General features: G+C 37.4%; 1 protein-coding gene across 4 annotated transcripts in view; it reads right to left on the reverse strand.

Moving 5' to 3' along the window:
- The window catches only part of NAB1 (NGFI-A binding protein 1), a 45,908-nt gene that overhangs the window by 12,404 nt on the left and 11,454 nt on the right, over nucleotides 1-22,050 (reverse strand). For all 4 annotated transcript variants that reach the window (XM_074399351.1, XM_074399350.1, XM_003940815.4 and 1 more), the window contains exons 2-4: nucleotides 20,388-21,225; nucleotides 9,219-9,352; nucleotides 6,843-6,894 (exon numbers count right to left, since the gene is read on the reverse strand). In XM_074399351.1, coding sequence (XP_074255452.1) covers nucleotides 6,843-6,894; nucleotides 9,219-9,352; nucleotides 20,388-21,225 — 1,024 coding nt within the window. The remainder of the gene's footprint in view (nucleotides 1-6,842; nucleotides 6,895-9,218; nucleotides 9,353-20,387; nucleotides 21,226-22,050) is intronic.

Here is a 22,050-nt window from a genome sequence, read left to right on the forward strand (position 1 = left end):
TCTGCCCAGTCTCTTGCAATTTAAGCGAATGAAGAACACTCAGATGAGATATAGCACTTCGTCCAGTTAGTCAGCTGCCCCCACCAGCCCTGAGACTGTAGCTTTATATATCTTTCCTCCCTTCTAAGATGTTACTTGTAACCCTGGAGTTAATGACAAGTTTGTTCATGGAACTCAATGTGTTCTTAAGGAAAAAGAAAAGTTACCAATTTAATCCACTTTTAACTAAAATTTAAAGAAATTTAAGAGAAGACAAGAGAGCCAGGGACTTTGGCTCTTGATTTTCCATCTCCTTGAATGAGCTGTCAAGCCACCTTAAATACATTCCGTCATAGGTAGGACATAGGAAATCAAACTAATTTTTCTGATTTACTCTGTTTATCCTCCCAACACAAGGTTTTTACTCATTGTAAACAATCAGCATCGAATGATAACTTCTTATACTTAAGTATTTTATAATTTACATCATTAAATTTTCTATTCAAAACTTGTGATTGTTTACTAAATAAAATTTCATGGATTAGAAAATAGTAATTGCCACTGTCCACCCTTTTCGAAGACTACCAGTCCTGCACACATTTCACCCTTCACACGGTACCAGTAGGAGGAAAGGTACAATCCCAATAGCGTTTTTCCGCGGGGAAGATGCTTTGTGAATGATCATTAGCACCTAGGAAGGTGCTATTGCTTTCACATTCGGGAATCAGACATGGATTGGAAGCCCTGGCTTTGCTGCTGGATAGCAATTTGGCAACATGGGCAAGATACGGAGATGATCTGGGTCTCTACTTGGCTGCAAAATGGAAATCATAAAGCCTCCACATAGGTTAGACAAGAATGTTTGTGGTAATGAATTCCAAATGCCTAGTAGGGACTGACACATAATAAAAGCACCGCAAAGTAGCTATTTTTACAACTGCCCCAGAACTAGAAGATTTAATTAGAAGATCTAATTAAAAAGATAAGAAAGAATAAACAAAATCTATTTTCATTTCAGCTAAAAGTGGATCACAGAGGGCTGCGTTCCAGTGGACAAGTTATTCATACAGGTCAAGCAGAAGGACTCCCAACCTCACTTACTAACTAGCATGAAGGCGTGTTTACCTAGATATTTCATTCCAAATGGTGGGTTCCCTAAGGCATACCTAAGCTAGCGGGCAATCTTTCTCCATGTCTATCTCATATATTCTAGGAATTAGAGTTCAAGGTGTTTTTTAATGTTTAACATACCCTGTAAGAAGGAACACTATTTAAGGAAAGCAGATTATCTTGCGTACTTCTATGCAATGCATATACTGCTATTTAAAAAAAAAAATCAAATAAGTAACTATCCTTTAAGCGGGAACAACCTACTACATAAATAAGAGCTTCCCAGATACAAAAATCAGACAAGTGAATGAGTTAGAACTTCACTCTACCCAAGCCTTCATGTTTAGATCAGGAAAATATAGTATTTAGCAACAAAAGCTCTTAACTGAGCTTGAACAAAGCACTACTTTTATTAGTATACCCTAATGCATTGATAACGACAAGCAAGAAAATGTTTCTCTTTCCTTTACATGTCAAATTATTTTGAAGTCATTTTTATTTTATCTGCTCAACATTACATTTTTGTTCACTGTAAAAATTATATTTCTAAGACGGAAAAAGCCAGCAACAACAGATTTTAGAACACTTAAAGATTTTAAAAGAAGATAAAAACTTGTCTCATTAGTTTGGGCCTTGTAATTAAAAACCACTCACACTTTAAAATGGGCTAAGCTTAAGTTTATTTGTAAATCACTTAAAACTTTAGTTTCTTTGCTTAAGACAGGGTTGGGCTCTGTTGCTAGGGCTGGAGTGCAGCGGCACAATAAAGGCTCAACCTCCCTAGCTCAAGTGATCCACCTCAACCACCTGAGTAGCTGGGACCATAGGCGCGCAGCACCATGCTTGGCTAATTTTTGTATTTTTTGTGAAGACGGGGTTTTGCCATGTTGCCCAAGCTGGTCTTGAACTCCTGGACTCAAGCAATCCACCTGCCTTGGCCTCCCAAAGTGCTGGGATTATAGCCATGAGCCACCATGCCCAGCCTTATATATTACTTTCTTTACATAGAAATTAATAAGCTGAGACTCACAAGAGAAATGCTCAAATGAAATAAAAAGTATGTTAAAATCATTCTACGTTCTTTGTAGTTTTATTCATGAGGTCCTCTGTGTCAATAACATTTCCTAAACAAACCTATTGTTCTCTCAGTATGCTTAGTATTTTCTTATCTGTCTTTGCCCATGTTAGTCTATCTTTATAATGCTATCTCAATACCCTCCCCATATCCCTATCTTCTAAAATTCTACCCCTTTTAAAAACCCAGCTCAAATTACACCTTCCCAATAGTTTCCACTAATCTCTTCTTATACCAGAAGTTCTCCCTCCCCAGTAGCCACAAAGAAGGTAGACATAAAGCACTAGTACTTGGTGAAAAGTTTTAAGGGAGTAGTAACTTTATACAGTCAGTACTATCTACCTCGTAACAGCTTCCATAAATAGTTCCGGTATCTCAAATTTGACTTATAGTACAGCACAGACAAGGATTCATACCAATACTATATATTTGGCAAAGAATTACACAATCTACACGTGTAGGTATCCATACACACAAGACACACACGTTGAGAGATACTGATGATCTGCAATACACAAGTGCTTTTTAATAAACTAGAGAGGGTTTTTTTTTAAACCACGCCCAACTGGCTTGTTTTATCGAAGGGGATGCAGAATAAACAATGCTAAAAGCTGGGACCTGAGGCTGGGAAGAACCCCCTTCCCTCCCCATACATGCCCACTGTCCCAAATAAAAAATAACCAACTATGGGAGAGCAGCCAAGACAGCAATTGGAGGCAGGGGAAAGAGACACAGAACTCGAGGGCAGTGGTAAAGAGACCACGTGTGTACTGGGAAGGTCCAGAGGCAGCAGCAGCATGAGCAGCACGAGTGCGAGTCTCTGTGTCTTCCCCAGGGTTCTGTATAAATAGAGGGATGAGGCCTTCTCTCTCCCCCTGCTCTCCCTTCCACTCTGTGGTGCTTGCCACAGTCCCCGCTGCTCTTTCCACATGAGGGTGAAGAGGGAAAAAAAAAATCAAAAAGTGGGTGAACAATATGAATACACACGTCTCAAAAGACGACACTTACACAGTCAACACACATGAAAAAAAAAAAAGCTCATCATCACTGGTCATTAGAAAAATGCAAATCAAAACCACAATGAGATACCATCTCATGCCAATTAGAATGGCAATCTTAAAAAAATCATGAAACAACAGATGCTGTAGAGAATGTGGAGAAAGAGGAACACTTTTACACTCTTGGTGGGAGTGTAAATTAGTTCAATCATTGTGGAAGTCACTGTGGTGATTCCTCAAGGATCTAGAACACAAAATACCATTTGACCCAGCAATCCCATTACTGGATATATACCCAAAGGATTATAAATCATTCTACTGTAAAGATACATGCACATACATGTTTATTGCAGCACTGTTCACAATAGCAAAGACTTGGAATCAACCGAAATGCCCATCAATGACAGACCGGATAAAGAAAATGTGGCACATATACATCACGAAATACTATGCAGCCATAAAAAAGCATGAGTTCATGTCCTTTGCAGGGACATGGATGAAGCTGGAAACCATCACTCTCAGCAAACTAACACAAGAACAGAAAACCAAACACTGCATGTTCTCACTCATAAGCCGGAGCTGAACAATGAGAACACATGAACACATCACACACCAGGGCCTGTCGGAGGTGGGGGGCTAGGAGAGGGATAGCATTAGAAGAAATACCTAATGTAGATGATAGGTTGATGGGTGCAGCAAACCACCATGGCACATGCATACCTATGTAACAAACCTGCATGTTCTGCATATGTATCCCAGAACTTTAAGTATAAAAACAAAACACTAGAGAGAAACAAAATTAAAAACAAACCAACAACAAAAAAGTGAGCCATTGTCCTAAATTCAAAGCTATAGTTACTATTTATTTCTGAGTAACAAAATCAAGAGTCTAGTGTCTATAAAAGTATTTAAAGCAGCTTGGGGCCACTTGTCACTTGTCTTATTTAGGAAAGGTTAGAACAGTTATTCACAGGAAAAAGAAACACTAATTATCTTAATTCTGAATCCAGAGCTGTTTAAGGGGCTTTGTGAACTAGAGCAAACCAATAAACTAATCATATAGAACAATAATTCAAGTATCTCTAGTGGAATATATTTAAAGGAACAGAAGAGTCACATCTAATGTTACAGCCCAACATCTGGGCTTCTAATAAGAATCTGAAAGCACAGTAATGAAATACAAGGCCTCTGAGAGGGTCAGAAAGAATTACCAACAAAGCCTATCAAGAAACAACTGCAGCTCAAACAGACCATGAGATTCATGATCACAAATTTCAATATGCAACAGTGACCTCTGAAGACAGACAAGTTTGGCTTAAATGGAAGCAGCTTGAATCATGACCACACTTAGTGTCAATGGTGAAAAACAGATATGGATGTACTTCCAGCCTAGCAGTTGACTATTTTCCCAGCCCCCCTGTAGGTTCTGTGCTTTCTTTCCTTCCAACCCTCCGGTGGCACATGCCTTCTTAGCAGTTTCTATGTTCACCTTGCCTTTCTTTTCAGCGGAAGTGAGTCACTAACAGCTAAATCCACAAGGACCCTCTGTTACCTGTTATCTGGGGGAGTAACAGGTAAAACATCTCACTGGTTAGACCATCTTTCAATGTAGCCTTTCGGATAATTTCAACAGATTTTCTGAGTCAACCATGTTAAACATTATTCCAGAGCTAACAGTGAGGTAGGTTACAAATAGAAGCACTTTTTTTTTTTTCGTAGAGACAGAGTCTCCCCATGTTCCCTGGTCTCAACCTCCTGAGCTCAAGCAATCCTGTTGTCTTGGCCTCCTAAAGTGTTGGGATTATAGACATGAGCCACCACACTCAGTTCACAATTTTTTTTTTAATGTGGTTTTTTGTTTTTGACAAAACACTTCTCTTCCTTGAGAAGCACTGCTTTAGAATAAAGTGTTTGTAAGGCAAAGATGCTTACCTGAAGCCATTCATTATTTCATCCTACAGATTTTATTAAGTGTCTATTAGGTGCAAGGCAATTATAAACTCTTAATTATACAGCAGCAGATACACAGATAAGAGACCTGTTCTCATCTAGTGGGGTAGACTGATAATAGATTTAAAACAAATAGCTAATAGTTTTAAATACTGGCAAATGCTATGAAAACAAAACAAACTAGGAGAATAACCTGAGTGTGATTCTGGGGCAAGGGTGCCCCTGTAGAAAGGGAGGCAGGGAAGTCAGGGGACACTCGGCTGTGACTTGAAGCCATCTAAAGAAATATAACTCTAGGTAGAGGGAAAACAGTGAGTGCTGAGGCATAAATGAGTTTGGCATGTTCCAAGAACAGAAAGTCAGCCGGTGTGGCTGGAATACAGTGAGAATAAAGAGGTAGCAGCAGACAAGGCAGGAGATACAAGCTACAATCAGATCATGTGAAGTCTTAAAGATGCTTTAAAAAAAAAAAAGCTTAGATTTTATTCCAGGTACAGTGGAAAGCCACTGAAAAGATTTAAGAAAGAAAGGGATTTATGTTTTTATAAAATAACTCTGGCCTTGGCCTTGGTATGAATAAAGGATTACTGCCATACAAATAGATACTCTATAAATATAATTTGATGACGTATTAATTTAGGGCAGTCAAGCATAGCTTATTTGCTTTAACTTGAAATAAAATAATAGGATGGCTAAGAGTACATCGACCTCCATCCCCTGCCTAAAAGAAAAAAAAAGAAATGATGGAACTGCCTGATCAGATTTCCACTCTGCTGCAAACTAGACTTTTTAAAAAATATTCGTAAGAAAAAATAGTTGTGAAACCATCCTACAGTTCCGAGAGTCCTAAGAAAAGTATCTTTTTCTTAATTCCCACTTACCACTTGCAAATTTAAATAAAAAGAGCAGCCTCAACAGTGACCTCTACAAGAGGCTTTAGTTACAGTAAAGTCTCTGTAATTTACAGCTACTAAATTATCATTTCCCTTAGTTAATATAAAGAAAGCAAAGTTAGCTCCTCTCAATGTATTTGATGACTAATGATGCAAATAAGACTATAAAAAGAATGGTTTAACCCAGGCATCCCCAAACTACGGCCCGCGGGCCGCATGCGGCCCCCTGACGCCATTTATCCGGCCCCCCGTCGCACTTCAGGAAGGGGCACCTCTTTCATTGGTGGTCAGTGAGAGGAGTACAGTATGTGGCGGCCCTCCAACAGTCTGAGGGACAGTGAACTGGCCCCCTGTGTAAAAAGTCTGGGGACGCCTGGTTTAACCAGTAAAGTCTCCTAAATCTATAAGAAACACCAATTGCAAACTGGTGTTTGATAAACTCACTGAACTAGTCACCATGGTTTTCTAAGAATTTCCTTGGACCAGGCATGGTAGTTCACACCTGTAGTCCCAGAACTTTGGGAAGCCAAGGAGGGAGGACCAGTTGAGCACAAGAGTTTGAGTCCAAGACCAGCCTGGCCAGCATAGCGAGACCATGTCTCTACAAGAAAAAAGTCTTTAAAATTTTTCCTTGGTCTGCTAATTCAAATTACCATAACTATTGTATTAGAAAGTAACAAAATTCTGTAATTTTTAAAGATTTATTGAAAGTCAATTTTCACTAGCTTATGGGACCATCTTTTTTTTTTTTTTTTGTCTGAACTAGTTAAGATTTTGCTTGATCTTAAAACAAAAGCAAACATTATCAGAATAAGAAAATGTAACATATGGCCATACCTCCACTTTAATTCTCTTCGGGGATAATTCATCTCTTTCTCCACATTTTGACCTAAAGGAAACGGGAGAGGAAAAAAAAAAAACTTGAGAAAATAACTGATTTTATTCCAAAGGCATCTCAGCCTACAACCTTCTGCCAAAATATATACCCTGAAACTCCAACACCAGAAATGACATACTCATAACGAACATTAAAATAATGAAGAAAAGCTCTTTCCTCATTTCCAAGTAACATTAGGGAACATATAGATACAATTACAAATTTTAAAAGCCCACTACCTAAGAACTCCCTACAGAAAAAGCACTCAAGAATTTTTTTTTTTTAAGACAGGGTCTTGCTATGTTACCCAGGCTAGTCACAAACTCCTGGGCTCAAAGGGATCCTCCCATCTCAGCCTCTCAAAGTGCTGGGATTACAGGCGTGAGCCACTGTGCCCTGCCTAGCACTCAATAAATATTTAATAATCATCACATAATAAAAAAGAAAAAAGCAAGAAGGAGGATATTCCTTTATGGTTCAATAGGAATAATTTAGGATAAAATGACTAAAATGACCATTTAAGATGGACATTTTTGGCTATGTGAGATTAAAATGCATTTTGTCTATCTATAGAAATTACAGATTATTTACCCCGACCCAACAATTTTTCTGCTGGGAAAAGCAATCCCAGAGGTATCTACACATATATAAAATGGTGCTCCGCCAATACATAATTATTTCATGTACCACTATGAAATTAATTAAACTATGAAAAGCCATCAAATACAAGTTATACTTCAATATAAAAGTTGTTAAAATGTGAAAACATACATCTCAGAATCAACAAAATATGTATGATGTTATTTACTGTAGTATTATTTATAGTAAGAAAAGACTAGAAACAACCCCAGTAGCCATCAGTAGGGAATGGGACTAAATGAATTACAGCACATCTACACAATTCAATACCATGCAGCCATAAAAAATAATGAGGGCGCCTTAGGAGTCTGAGGTGGCTTCTAAGTCATATAAAAGTGTTAATATATTTTAAAGTACATTTAACTTTAAAAGGAAAGGTGAAGGTAAAGACTAGAGGAAACAGCTAAAAATCATTTAAGGCAGTTGACTCTGGAACATGAAACTGAGAAGTGGGAAGGCAGAGCACGGGAACCACTGAATTTCATTATAAGCCTTATGTATTGCATGACTTCTTAAATCGTGGACATGCATCACTTTGATTAAATAGAATTATTTAAATAAAGTACTCAGAAAGAAAATGGTGTATAAGGTAACAAAGAAAATAAAAAACCAGCGAATCAGCTCTTGATTATCTAACTCCAAAAAAAAAAAAAAAAAAAAACCCTTATAAATAATCCCAGAGAAGGTCGCTGCATATTCTTACCCTATTCATTTAGTCATGATTTTAATTGTCAGTTGTAAATATGTAGGTACTGACATAGGGCAGGAAATGAAACTGTTGTGAGTTAGGAAAAATAATGGTAATGAGGGCAAATGCCTATTGCTGGTTTTCAAACTTGAGGATGTACAAGAATGCTCTGGGATGCTTGTGAAAGTTCATATTCCAGGGTTCCATCCCAAAAGAATGTGATTTATTAGGGCTGGAGAGGGTGCTGAGAATGTGAAATTACCAACAAAAACTTAGTTACTTGAATGCAGTGGTCATCTGCATCCACTCAGAGAAGCAGTGGCAGGCACAACACTATGTGGGCTGGAAATCAGGGTCTGTGTGGAATCAAGTGAACAAAATCAAATGGTCCTATCCTGCAGACAATGCTTACGGCTCAAGTAAGGATAAGGTGAAGAAGAATATGCTGTGTTTACATTAAATTTTGAAACCACCATTGCTTTTTAACATCATATTTTTTATTTCAAACTCTTGTTCCATAACCCATTTGCTAGTAATAGAATTGTCTTTCAATTTTCCCGCAGATACTGTTCAAGAGAGACGTTTTACATACTCAGCTAATCTCATCAGATTGCAAACACTTTGCAAAAAGAACCACTCTGTTTCATCAGAGTTCAACAAGTTCATGTGGTTAGGGGGTGTACAAATATATCTATAAATGCTGTCTAAATCCCCTCATCACACTCAAAACCAAAGAGTGCGTGTGAGAGAAGAGTATCTAAACTAACCACTACCAGACCAATGCTACAGTAATTAGTGAATGATGCCTTTCAGAAAAGAAAGAGGATAATTAAACAACAAAAATCAACTGAGCAATGTTTTCAAAAGTCACTGCATTGTTTAGTTTCATAGAACAATAATCATACTGCTTTTTCAGAAATGTTTACGCTTATATTCTATCAACAAATGATGCTTCAAACTCTACTTCTATCAAGCAATGCGGAAATACTGTCAATTGTTAAACACTTACTTGGTGGTTCTGTACGTATATTTATAGGTGACTTCTCGAGAAATCTGCCTAGCCAAGGCAAAGAGCTCATCTCTTCTTGTCAGCAGGGCATTATCCTTCACACAGAGTTGAGCAGCTGCTTCATTAACAGTGAGCTGGATATTCAAAACAGAGTTTTAAAAATTATGAACATTTTGATTTCATCAAAATGCAAAAGGTTTCATTTAATATATAGGAATGTCATAGCATTATATAATGAAATCATCATAATTCATAAAAATCAGAATGGTATTTATTCCGAATTATTTCTAATACCAAATTTCTGAAGAAAATCAACTCATCTCCCATTTCACAGAGCCCAAATGAATCATAATAGTCATCTTGATTTCATTTATTCATATGCTTGCTTATTTTTGGTTAGGTAGGAGAGTTTATAGACAACAAGGAAAATAAAGAGTAAAACATATTCTGCATCTTGCTTATAAAAAAAAAACCCAACATATTAGGATACAGGATTTGCTGATACTATCTCTAACCAAAAATGAATGTACATGGTCTGACGGATTTTTTAAAATGTGGGCTGACATGAAAATTCTTAAAAAGGAATCAAGACCAAATGATTTTAAACATTTATCAAGTCGCTTAATAAAAAATAAGAGTGGCTGGGCATGGTGGGTCATGCCTATAATCCCAGCACTTTGGGAGTTGGAGGCGGGCAGATCATGAGGTGAGGAGTTCAAGACTAGCCTGGCCAAGATGGTGACACCCCATCTCTGCTAAAAACACAAAAATTAGCTGGGTGTGGTGGCAGGTGCCTGTAATCCGAGCTACTCAGGAGGCTGAGGCAGAGAACTGCTTGAACCTGGGAGCTGGAGGTTGCAGTGAGCAGAGATCAAGCCACTGCACTCCAGCCTGGGCACCAAAGTGAGACTCTGTCTCAAAAAAAAAAAAAAAGATAAAAAAATAAAAAAGTGATCACATACTAGGGCTATATTGGAATATCAAGGTCTTGGACTAATCTCTATGATCCATCTAATTCTACTGCCCGTTCGTAATTCAATAATTACTAAATACTGCCAATATAGAGTTGCTAGTTGACCAAACACTTTGTACTAAAATTTTGTTACCCTAAACTCAAAACCTGTAATTGTTTAACTAGAAAAATTTTCACATAATTTTGTCAATATAAATAGATACAGGAAATTGTCAAGAGTTATATCAAGCTTTTTTAATATGTAAAAGATTTACTTAACCAAGGCATGATGATTAGCAAAAAGAAAATGGGACATGATGGCAGACAGACCTGATATCTCTCCTGCTCCATCATTTATCAGCTGTGACTCTGGACATGCACAACTTTTGAGACTTGGTATTTAATATTCTGAGAGGCAAAATGGCATAATATCACTACCCGAAAAGGCTCTAACAAGAAGCAGATGAGGAGACACACCTCGCACAAGGTTGTTGTTAGTGTTAGTTCTTGTTTTCTTTTCATAAGAAATCAGGTACAGCAGTACCTTCTTACCCACAGTTTTGTTTTCTGAGGTTTCAGTTAACTGTGGTCAACTGTGGTCCAAAAATATTAAATGAAAAATTCTAAAAATAAACAATTCATAAGTTCTAAACTATGTGCCATCTCACTCTGCCCTGTCCGAGTGATGAATCATTCCTTGGTCCAATGTACCTATACTGTCTACATTCCTGCCCGTCAGTCACTTGGTGGCCATCTAAGCCATCAGATGGAGTCTTCTGGTATCACAGTGCTCATGTTCCAGTTACCCTTGTTTGACTCGACAATGGCCCCAAAGAGCAAGAGTGATAATGCTGGCATACTGTTCTAATTGTCCTATTTTATTATTATTAATAGTTACTGTTGCTCATCTCTTGCTGTGTCTAATTTATAAGTTAAACTTTATTGTAGGTATGCATGTATATGGACAAACAATGTATATAAGGTTTGGTACCATTTGCAGTTTCAGGCATCCAACTGGGGATCTTGGAATGTGTCCCTCACAGATAAGAGGGGACTACTGTAGCCACCCTTTCTCCCTACCCAGACATTTCATCTTTATTTAGAATAATTTTTCTTACAATTTTTAAAAACTAAATAAATAGCACACAACCATTCCATCCAGAATGACAATATTCTAATATACATTATTCCAATATTTCAGTGTATATATAAAATGTAAGTACAAACATACATACAGATTTGTAATCTACTTTTTTTAGTTATGTATGATGTGTTTTTTATTTCCACCAATGTATTAAGTAAGAGACTTGTTTACATTAGCATCTGGCATGGGTTGGAAGTTCAATATATATCTGTTGACTGATGAATGAACTGAAAAATCCTTTATAATATCACTTTTACTACCTACACATACAATATTCCATTGTAGAAAAGAACAATATATTATTTAAACCACCTTCACTCTGAACATATCTCCAGTTTTCCATGTATTGTTTAAAAAAAGCTGCATAAGAAATTCTTAAATGTGCAACTTTGCAAACAAATCCAATTATTTCTTTGGAATAAATTCCTACAAATACATCTGTCACGTCACAGGGTATACTAAATTTTAACAAATTTATACATTCCACCAAACTACCCTCAGAAACGTTGTTCTAAATCGTAATGCTGTCAATGATTATATGAGGAGTCCATTTCCTACCATCTTGACCAAAACTCGTTATTACCTTTTTAAAACTTTACTTGTTTTCTATTTCTAAAAGCATTTGGTTATAATTTGCATCTCTTTGACTATGAAACTAGTTTTTTCTTATGTTTTTGACTCATTACAATGTTTCTTATGTTTTTGACTCATTACAATGTTTCTTAGAACTTCAGGAATTCTTTATTAACAGTATTAACTCTTCATCACATATAATGGGATTTTTCTTTTTTAAGTTTGTCATTAGCCACACAGTTTCTTTGCGTTGGGTGCCAGGCACAGAAACACTCTTCCCACCCTAACAATATATAAATGTACCATAATTTAGTCTAATCCTTTTACTTTTCCCATCTAAGTATTTAAACCACCTGGGGTGTGTTACGGTACACTGGTATGATACAGGTATCTGATATCCTCCTCCCCAAATTTACAACTGTGATTTATATTGATTTGTTCTGAGAAAATTAATTTGGCTACTGACAGCAAAAGGTTATAATAATAAACCCAAGTCTCCTATTTTAAATCCATAGCTGAATATGAAAGCATAACTGAAGGAAAAATTTATTTTCAGCTTTCTCCCCTCCTCCTAAAGAGTCATCAATAGATTAATTCCTTCCCTAAGTGCCTTTGAATGTTATTGGAGTTAAAAGTGAAATGTGCACTTTAAATAATGATTTCCAAAATAAATCAACTTCAGTTTTGGAACGACAGTAGCTACATGACCTTGAAGAGCATTCTCAAGTAGCTTTTTATGTAGTGATTTTGTTTTCATACTCATAAATTTAAATTACTATAAAAACCTCTGATTTTCAGTAAGATGTTTAAATTGACAACATTTCAGAGGTACTAGCTTATGTACAACCACAGAAAATCACTTTTCAACATAAACTGAAAACAATATTCTAATATTCCTTCCATCACCTTACCAGAAACCAAGGAAAACAAACATAATGCATTCACTGTCACTGAGTTTGTCACTCACTGTCACTGAGCTCCGACAAACTAAAGTAGTAGACTAAACTCCGCAGTCCCTCAGGGAACCTGGGAGAAAACTGAGGCTGGAGAAGTAACTCTGCTCACCCCGTTATTGTAATAAAAAGCTGACTCATGAAGCCTCTCCCTTAAAAACATGTATTTTGTCAGAGTTACCTAGATTTCATGCCCCCAGTTGCTAATAATTAACAAATCAATAACTATTATGATATACTTACAAAAGAAAAATGAAAATATTCCCAAACGGTTCATCACTTGCTGTAGCACTGTTAGCTTTTTCTGAATGTCAATATTCTAATTTTGTTAAAAGGATAAAGTAACAAATAAGTAAACCTTACTGGTTCACTTAGTTCCTCCATTTCCTTTTTTTGTAGCCCAAAATACCAAAATTCCACTTATATCTTTATGTGAAAGATTTCTTCAAGTTGGCTTCCTTTTTTTTTGTTTTGTTTTGTTTTTGAGACATGAGTCTCATTTGGTCACCCAGGCTGGAATATGGTGGCATGACCTCTGCCTCCCAGGTTCAAGTGGTTCTCTTGTCTCAGCCTCCCAAGTTGCTGGGACTACAGGTGTGTGCCACCACACCCGGCTAAATTTTTTTGTATTTTTAGTACAGACAGGGTTTCATCATGTTGACCAGGCTGGTCTCGGACTCCTGACCTCAAGTGATCTGCCCGCCCTGACCACCCAAAGTGCTGGGATTACAACTGTGAGCCACCACACCCGGCCTCCTGAAATTAGCTTTCTATCTCTTATAACTGGACTTAAAAATTAAACTCATTACAGTTATCTTTATCCTCAAAAAGAGTGGTTTATTGATTTCTAAACAAATCTTTCTTTATGGGTTGTTGAAATTGTAATCTCCAACAATCAAATGATTGTGACTTTAAGCACTGTTGGCATAAAAACACTGTGACCACAGTGTGATAGGGAGGCTCAGGACTTTCATCTCCAGCACTGGGAGGGCTAGGTACCATTATTGGCCCCTCTCAGAAAAAAACAACCAAAACTATTAAGTAAAATGGGGAAGGGATCATCTAAATACTCAATGAGCTGATGAGAATAAAGATACTGAGGCCAAAATTAATAAATACAGTACCTCGAGGGAGTTTAAGTTAAGCACAGTTGCTATACTTGGTAAGTTTGAGATTCGATCTTCATGGCCTCATGGGATTGGAGAGAATGGGAAGGAAACAAGAGGCAAAGCCCACAGCCGACCGAAAGTGAGGAGTCTAAGACACTGCCTCCATAAAGCTGAAATCTCAACACACATGCCCAATGTAAGGCTGAATTAGAAATACATCTGTACCCCCAGGAGAATGCAAAGAAATTTATCTGTCTTGAATGCTGGTAATGACTGGGAGAGAACAAAAGGCACTCTTTTGAGATTTCATGACTCCCAAATCAGCCATAATTCACACTAAATGGACTGAGAATTTATTTTCACAGGGTCTCAGATTTGCAATGTCCTCAGATGCCCGGTAAAAAGAAAAAGCAAATAACCTCTAGGGAATTCACTTTCTTCCCAGGCCTCTAAAACATTCTCGCAGTTAAAGTTCCAAGAAATATAAATTCACAGAAATCATAAAACATCCAAAGAAACAAGAGAACAAAAGTGAAAACTCATAGAAACAGACAGCAAAATCAGACCTTTAAAGACTTCATTTGAAGAAATAAAGGGATTTGAAAATATGAATGAAAAGCAACATAGTAAAAATAACCAAGAAAAGGTGAGAATCAGGAGAGGAGGAAGAAACTGCGGCAGAAACAAACAAGATTTAAAAAGCAAACAGTAAGTAACAGAATAAGCACTAACTTCTAAACAGAACAATGAAAGCCAAAAGCCAACAAAATGGTATCTTTAATTACTAAGGGAAAACCACTAACATTACAGAATTGAACACCCCAAATAAATAGTAATTAAAAATGAGAGGAAAATAAAGTTATTTCCTAGTAGGTGGTGAAGGATGAAGTTTGCCACCAGGCCTTCATTAAGAAAATCCTAAAAGGAAATTAATCCCAGATGATAAATGCAGAAATAAAGTGTATTAGGGCTAGAGGGGAGATACAAATAAAATAATGGAAAAAATCCAAAATATTAGTAACTATAATAAATGTAAATGGACCAAATGTTCCAGTTGAAAAACAAAGAATGTCTGACCGGGTTCTTTAAAATCTTATATAAATTTTATATTTAATTTTATGTAAAAGATATATATATATATAACATGGATTCCAAAAGACTGAAAATAAAAGGATGATATAAAGACATAACAAGCTATAGGCCATGTGCGGTGGCTCATTCCTGTAATCCCAACACTTTGAAAGGCTGAAGCAGATAAATCACTTGAGCCCAGGAGTTAGAGATGAGCCTGAGCAACATGAAAATACTGTCCCTACAAAAAAGGAAAAAAAAGAAAAAAATTAGTTTTCTTTCTTTGGACCACAAGCCTGTGGTCTCAGCTGCCCAGGAGGCTGAGTGGGAAAACCACCTAAGCCTGGAAGGTCAGGCTACAGTGAGTCGTGATCTCACCACTGCACTCCAGCTTGGGTGACAGAATAAACCCTGTCTCAAAAAATGATATAAAGATGTAAAAGGCAATTACTAGTAAAAAGAGAGCGCATGTATTTACACGAATATTTAAAAAATAGCTTTTTAAAGTAAAATGCATTATTAAAGGTTAATAAGATTACTACACAATACAAAGAGAAACAGATGATACTACAATCACAGTAAAATTTTAGCACACAACTCTTTTTACGGATAGAGCAAGTAGACAAAATAGTTAAGAATATAAAAGATTTGAGTAACAGTTCATAACCTTGTTAGAACAGACACATACAGAACAAACACTCTACCAACAACTGCTTAAGATATCATTTCCAAACATAAAAAAACAGTGACCACAAACTAAACCATAACTAAACTCCCAACAAATTTTAAAGGGTTGGCATTACACAAACCATGTTCTCTTGCCCTCAATGTAATTCAGTCAGAAATCATAGAAAACATAACTAAGGGAAAAAAAGTCACTCATATTTGGAAATGAAGAAACACTTTTAAATAACTCATGGTCAGAAAATAAATCATAAACATAATCAAAGTTGAAAAATAATAACCTCATATCAAAACTTTGGGAGTAACAATGAATCAATACTTAGTGAGAACTTATACTTCAATTGCTCATATTAGAAAAAGAATGACTAAAAATTAATGAACTAAGCACCCAAATAAAGTTAGAGGACAACAATAAAATAACTGTAAGAAAGGAGACAAATATATACACAGCACAAGCAAGAATATCAACTAAGACCAAGTGCCTTCTTCAAAAAGATCAGGGGTTGGCAAGCTTTTTCTGTAAAAGGCCAGAGAGTAAATATTTTAGGCTTTATGGGCCAAACAGCCTGTGGCACAACTACTCGACTCACCACTGTCGTTCAAAATCAGCCACCAACAGTACATAAACAAATAGGCCCAGCTGTGTGCCAATAAAAGTTTATTTAAAAAACAGGAGATAAGTGAGACTGGGCCCACAGACCCTCGCTTGCAGATCTCTGAAAAAGAATAAAACTGGCAAATCTTTGGCAAGGTTGATCCTGGCAAAGGAGATTAAGTGTACAATCAATATTAGGGGTGTGTGTGTGTGTGTGTGTGTGTGTGTGTATTTTTTTCTTTTGAGACTAAGTTTCGCTCTGTTGCCAGGCTGAAGTGCAATGGTGTAATCTCAGCTCACTGCAACCTCCGCCTCCTTGGTTCAAGTGAGGAGGTGTGCACCAGCATGCCCAGCTAATTTTTGTATTTTTAGAAAAGACAAGGTTTCACCGTGTTGGCCAGGATGGTCTTGATCTCTTCACCTCATGATCCGCCTGCCTCAGCCTCCCAAAATGCTTGGATTACAGGCATGAGCCACCATTCCTGGACTTAGGTCAATATTAGGTCTTAAAAAACTATAAATAACTTTACAGCAGTAAGTTTGAAAACTTAGACAAAATGGACGTATCTGTAGAAAAATGTAGCTTACCAAAATTGACTCAAGAAATAGACTACCGTAATTCATTTTTTAAAATCATCAGAAGGAAAAGTTCAACATTTTCTTTCAAGTGTTAGATGCTGAAATCTATCAATTCTGAGATTGGGAGTTCAGAATAAAACAAGCTAACTTAATAATGTGTCCAGGTTTGTGAATTCCCAGGTTCAGCATTCCTCCTCTCTGAAAGGTGAAATTCCTGGCATTCTCTGAAACCCTCAGCCTTGACTTCTCAGCACGACAATGAAAACTGAACTAAGCTAAGCGTGGCATCACTGTTTATTCTATAGGCCTGGGTCCTTATCTTGGTAACCTGCTTAACACCTCAATTCCTCCAGAATTTCTTCTGCTCAGTATACAGTGACCTGTTGACTACATTTTCCTCTTCTCCTTTCTATCTTTCTAGAGCTCTTTGGCTGGAAACTGCTATCTGCTGACAAATATTCTGTAATGCCAAATTGTCTACCTATTTACATTTATGAGTATTAGAAGTAGAAACTTGTAATACTCTACTTGTAATACTCGACTGCCTTGCTGTTCCCAAATTTTAGTTGCTCTCTCCTCATCCATTCACTGATTTAAGATTGGGGGCACACTGCTTGCCTAGTTTATCATCTACTGTCTGTTAATGCCCCTTATAATAGATGCAACACTGTCTGCCTGCTGGCTTTTATCTGATATTGCTCTGAGTTTGTCCCTTAGCACGTGCCTGACACCAGCAATGTGTGGTTCTAAGCCTCAGCGCTCACTCTCTCCACAATCTGATGCCTATAAAACAGACCATACTTAGCCAGGTTGTAGGATTATCACTGATTCTTTAGCATTAAAAAAAAAAAAAAAAAGACAGGCTTAACAATAAGTCATTCCATAGTTCTTCACAGTCTACACTTGGAAACAAATATGTTATTATAAACACATAAACAAATATTTTCTTCTTACAAGAAAAAGAATTTTATGTACTTGAACAGTTGAAAAAACAGGTATAGATAGCTTGAACTTCATCCACTAGTGACCTACATACAGCTCTATGTCTTGAAAGATTAAGAACAGTATCCACACAATTATATGAAGAAAACCCTCAGAACACTGAGATTAAGCCAACGATGAATTAAGAATAAGATATATATTCCTTATGTGGAAATTGAGTAGAAACTAGCAACATTCTTTAATCTCAGGAACATAGAATAACTAAAAAAACCCCTGATTTTAAATAATCAGGAGAAAAAAACTGCAAAATTCTCATAATACCTAAAAGGTATACCTAATATTACTTTCTTTCAATTCCCTCCAGATTTTATAATTTCTTCCAAGATCTTAGATAGTTACTAGTTTTAAGAAAGCTTCCTGATTCACAAACATTTATCCTAAACTATATTATTAAATCAGATTCACATATTGGAATTACAAGTAACAAGCAGGCCTAAGTGAAGCTTCTAAAACACAAGCCACAACTTCCAAAGCCCCCACCCCCACATTTCAGCCTACTGGCATTCATTTTGAGTATTTCCTTATTTTGGGAAACCCACAGTCTCATTACTTAAATACCATCTGTACCTACTTATCTAAAGAGGCAAAGAGCTCCTTAGCAAAAGCGAAGTGTAAAATAATTCTTTTTGGATTTTTTTTAAAGTAGGGTATGATTTTTTTTAAAGTCAGGTTAACTAGGTTTATTAATCTTTTAGAAATAATTTTTCTTTGATAAAAATATAGGTATTTTGACTCAACTTTGTTTCATCTGCTATGTTTTAAAAATTATAAGAAAACTAGATTAAAGTATGAAGCTAAAATTGCCAACACATTTTGCCTTTTGTTTTTCTACTAATGACAGCCACATAGCCTTTTAAGTGGATCCCTCCCACTGGTTCAAAGATAGATCAAGTTACAGACTGGCCATGACTTAAGTCATTCTGCCAACCACTTATCTGATCTCAAGCTCCAACATTCATGTCTAAAGTCATTTATTTAAAAAGACCTGGCTGGGTACAATGGCTCATACCTGTAATTCCAACACTGGGAGGCCAAGGCAGACATATCACTTGAGCCCAGGAGTTTGAGACCAGCCTGGGCAACATGGAGAGACTCCCATCTCTATAAAAAACTTAAAAAAAATAAATTAACTGGCTGTCGTGGCACACACCTGTTGTCCAAGCCACTGGAGAGGCTGAGTGGGGAGGATTGCTTAAGACCAGGAGGTCGAGGCTGCACCCACTGCACTCCAGCCTGGGTGATAAAGCGAGACCCCTCCAGCCTTGTCTCAAAAAAAAAATAATAATAATAATAATAAAGCAAAGCTTTGAAGCAGTCTTTTTAACTCTTGTAAACGCATTTACTTTCCAAGCACTTACTGAGTACATTAGACTCTAGGGATGTAACAATGAATGAAACATTATCTCTGCCTTGAAGAAACCTAGAGCATACTGTGAAGCACAGACCAGTATACAAAAATAAGTACAATAAGCAGTTGAAGTTATTGTGACAGAAGTATATGCAGGGATAAAAATGAAAAGGAAAGGTCATTCTACTTGAAGGAAAAGATAACAGAAAACACTTAAGCTTATTCTGGGCTGAATTTTAAAGATGATGTGTTGACCAGATAGATGAGAAGACAAGAAATAAATATCTAAGTTGATATACACACATAAAGTGTAATATGTTATACATACAAAATTTTGTATCTATACACACGCACATACACACATACAAACTTAGGCAGACTATGTCTAGAGTGCTATAAAGATAAAATAAAAATGGTTAATGCCAAACATCAAACCAAAACAATGTTCAAAGCTATAATTACTACAAAAATGTTTTTTGAATGAAAAGTTATATTTAAAACCTAGTTTTATTTCTCAATTAAAAAAGAAACTGCCTTACAAATGCAAAGACCTTATGCTTTCACTGCTTAAATTCTGACATTTTTCTAAAAGTCACCACATACCGTAGTTCCAAAGCTCAAACATGTTCAAGTTCAATAAAAATATACCCCAACACAGCTGCGCATGGTGGCTCACGCCTGTTTAATCCCAGCACTTTGGGAGACTGAGGCAGGTGGATCACGAGGTCAGGAGATTGAGACCATTCTGGCCAACATGGTGAAACCCGTCTCTACTAAAAATACAAAAAAATTAGCTAGGTGTGGTGGTGCACACCTATAGCCCCAGCTATTCAGGAGGCTGAGGCAGCAGAATTGCTTGAACCCAGGAGGCAGAGATTGCAGTGAGCTGAGATCGCACCACTGCACTACAGCCTGGGTGACAGTGTGAGACTCCGTCTCAAAAAAAAAAAAAAAAAAAAAAAAAAAATTACACACACACACACCCCCCAACACAAAAAAATGGTCTATTTTCACAAAAGAGCTACATGTTGCTAACACCTTGATGTTTTTAATACTGCTTTCAGGGATTGTATCACATTGGCTGCAAACTATTACCAAACTTATCTCTAACGACTAGCAACATGCTGCATACACACAAAGAATAACGCAGGCTTTGTACCTCATGAAGTGTGAGATGTTTCCCATCCTTCCTCTTTGAATCAAATCTGCCATATATTGCACTGTATTTCCGAATTTCCTCCTCTTTGTGTGGATCATCATCGTTCATCTCAAAGATGTGACCAATCATTTTGGCCAACTTCTTGTTGGTTTTTAGCAGCTCTTTTACTTCGTTCAAGTCACTTTTCGGCAGCGTAGGGGCCATCCGCTCCACACACTCGGCCACAGAGAGCGCAGCAGCGGCATCCAGCGCCTCGCTGCTCTCCTTTGGGGACGCAGGGGAGCCCAGGTCTGCTGGGGAGAGGCTGTGCTCGCTCTCAGTGGCGTGGTGGCCTTGCCAGAGTCTGGAATCACCAACACTCTGCAGCGCTAGACTCCCGACCACATCTGACTTCCCCTGTCCCAAGCTCTGCACACAGGTGGTGGCAGCACATTTGGGGATTTTTAGATGAGGTTCCCGGGCATTGCTACTCCTTTCATAACTACTGCAGGATATTCCCAGCCATGTCGGTGATCCCTCTGGTAATTTATAGATGGGTATGCTACTGACAGGAAGGGAAGTCAGCGGCTGATTGAAAAGCCCAGGGTTTGTGACCCAGTCTCTCAAAGCCTTCTGCAGCCTTCTAACATGAAGGGGTTTACTAGCCATGCCCACAAGTGCCATGATTTCCAAAAACTCCTCTTCTCCTGCTTCACAGAGCTGCTGGACATCATCACCACCTTGTTGGATAAAGGCATCAAAATAAGAAAGTAGGTTGGCTTTTTGTAATATTCTGTACAGCTGCAACTCGCCCAGGGTCCTGGGTAAGGCCGTAGCCATTACTGTAGATGGGTTCAACCTGCCAAAAAAAAAAAAAAAGTAAAAATTCATCATACTTGTTTCAAACCTCTTACATCAAATAGGTTAGACTACAGGTTTTAAAAACAAAAACAAGCAGCATCTGCACAGTGACTGTCTGTGAAGGAAGCATTCTCTCTACCCACTTTATCTCATTCTGCACTCCTAACAACCTTATAGGTCAGTAACTAAACTGAACTATTCTCCCAAAAGAGAATAACTGTTAAGCAGGAATCTAGAGGTTCCAACCAAGGCTCAAACCAAGGGTTCCACATCCCACATTTTTGACTATATACAGGAATGGACGCAGCTGGAGTTAAAAATTACCAAATTTAGCAGGAGGTAAGAAGCAGAGTATGCTACCATTTGCTGAATACTTCTTGTGTGCCAGGCAATACAATAAACACTTTACGTATGTCTGATTCTCACAACAGCCTTGTGACACAGGTACAGTTATTACCATTTTACAGAGAAAAAAATGAGCAAGATGAGTCTGGCAGGCAAAGGAAGATAGATTTCAGTATGAATTGGAGGTGAGAAAATAGAAGGTGGTTTGTTTAGGAATCAGGAAAGAAGAGGTAGAGAAAAGTCCACAAGTAAGTGGCAAGATTTGGTGATCGCTTAGATCTAAGTGATGAACAAAGTTACTGTTTACTGACATTTATTGATGAAGGAAATAGTTACTGTTTACTGACACTCAGTGGTTTAAGAAAAGAGTTACAAGTGACAATGAGATTACATCTGAGAGTTCAGGATTGGGGACACAGAAAAATAAGGACGATGGGATCCCTTTCAAACACACAGCACTTGCACATGGCACAGGGTA

The sequence above is a fragment of the Saimiri boliviensis genome, chromosome 5 (genome assembly GCF_048565385.1).
Source record: "Saimiri boliviensis isolate mSaiBol1 chromosome 5, mSaiBol1.pri, whole genome shotgun sequence".
NCBI lineage: Eukaryota > Metazoa > Chordata > Mammalia > Primates > Cebidae > Saimiri > Saimiri boliviensis.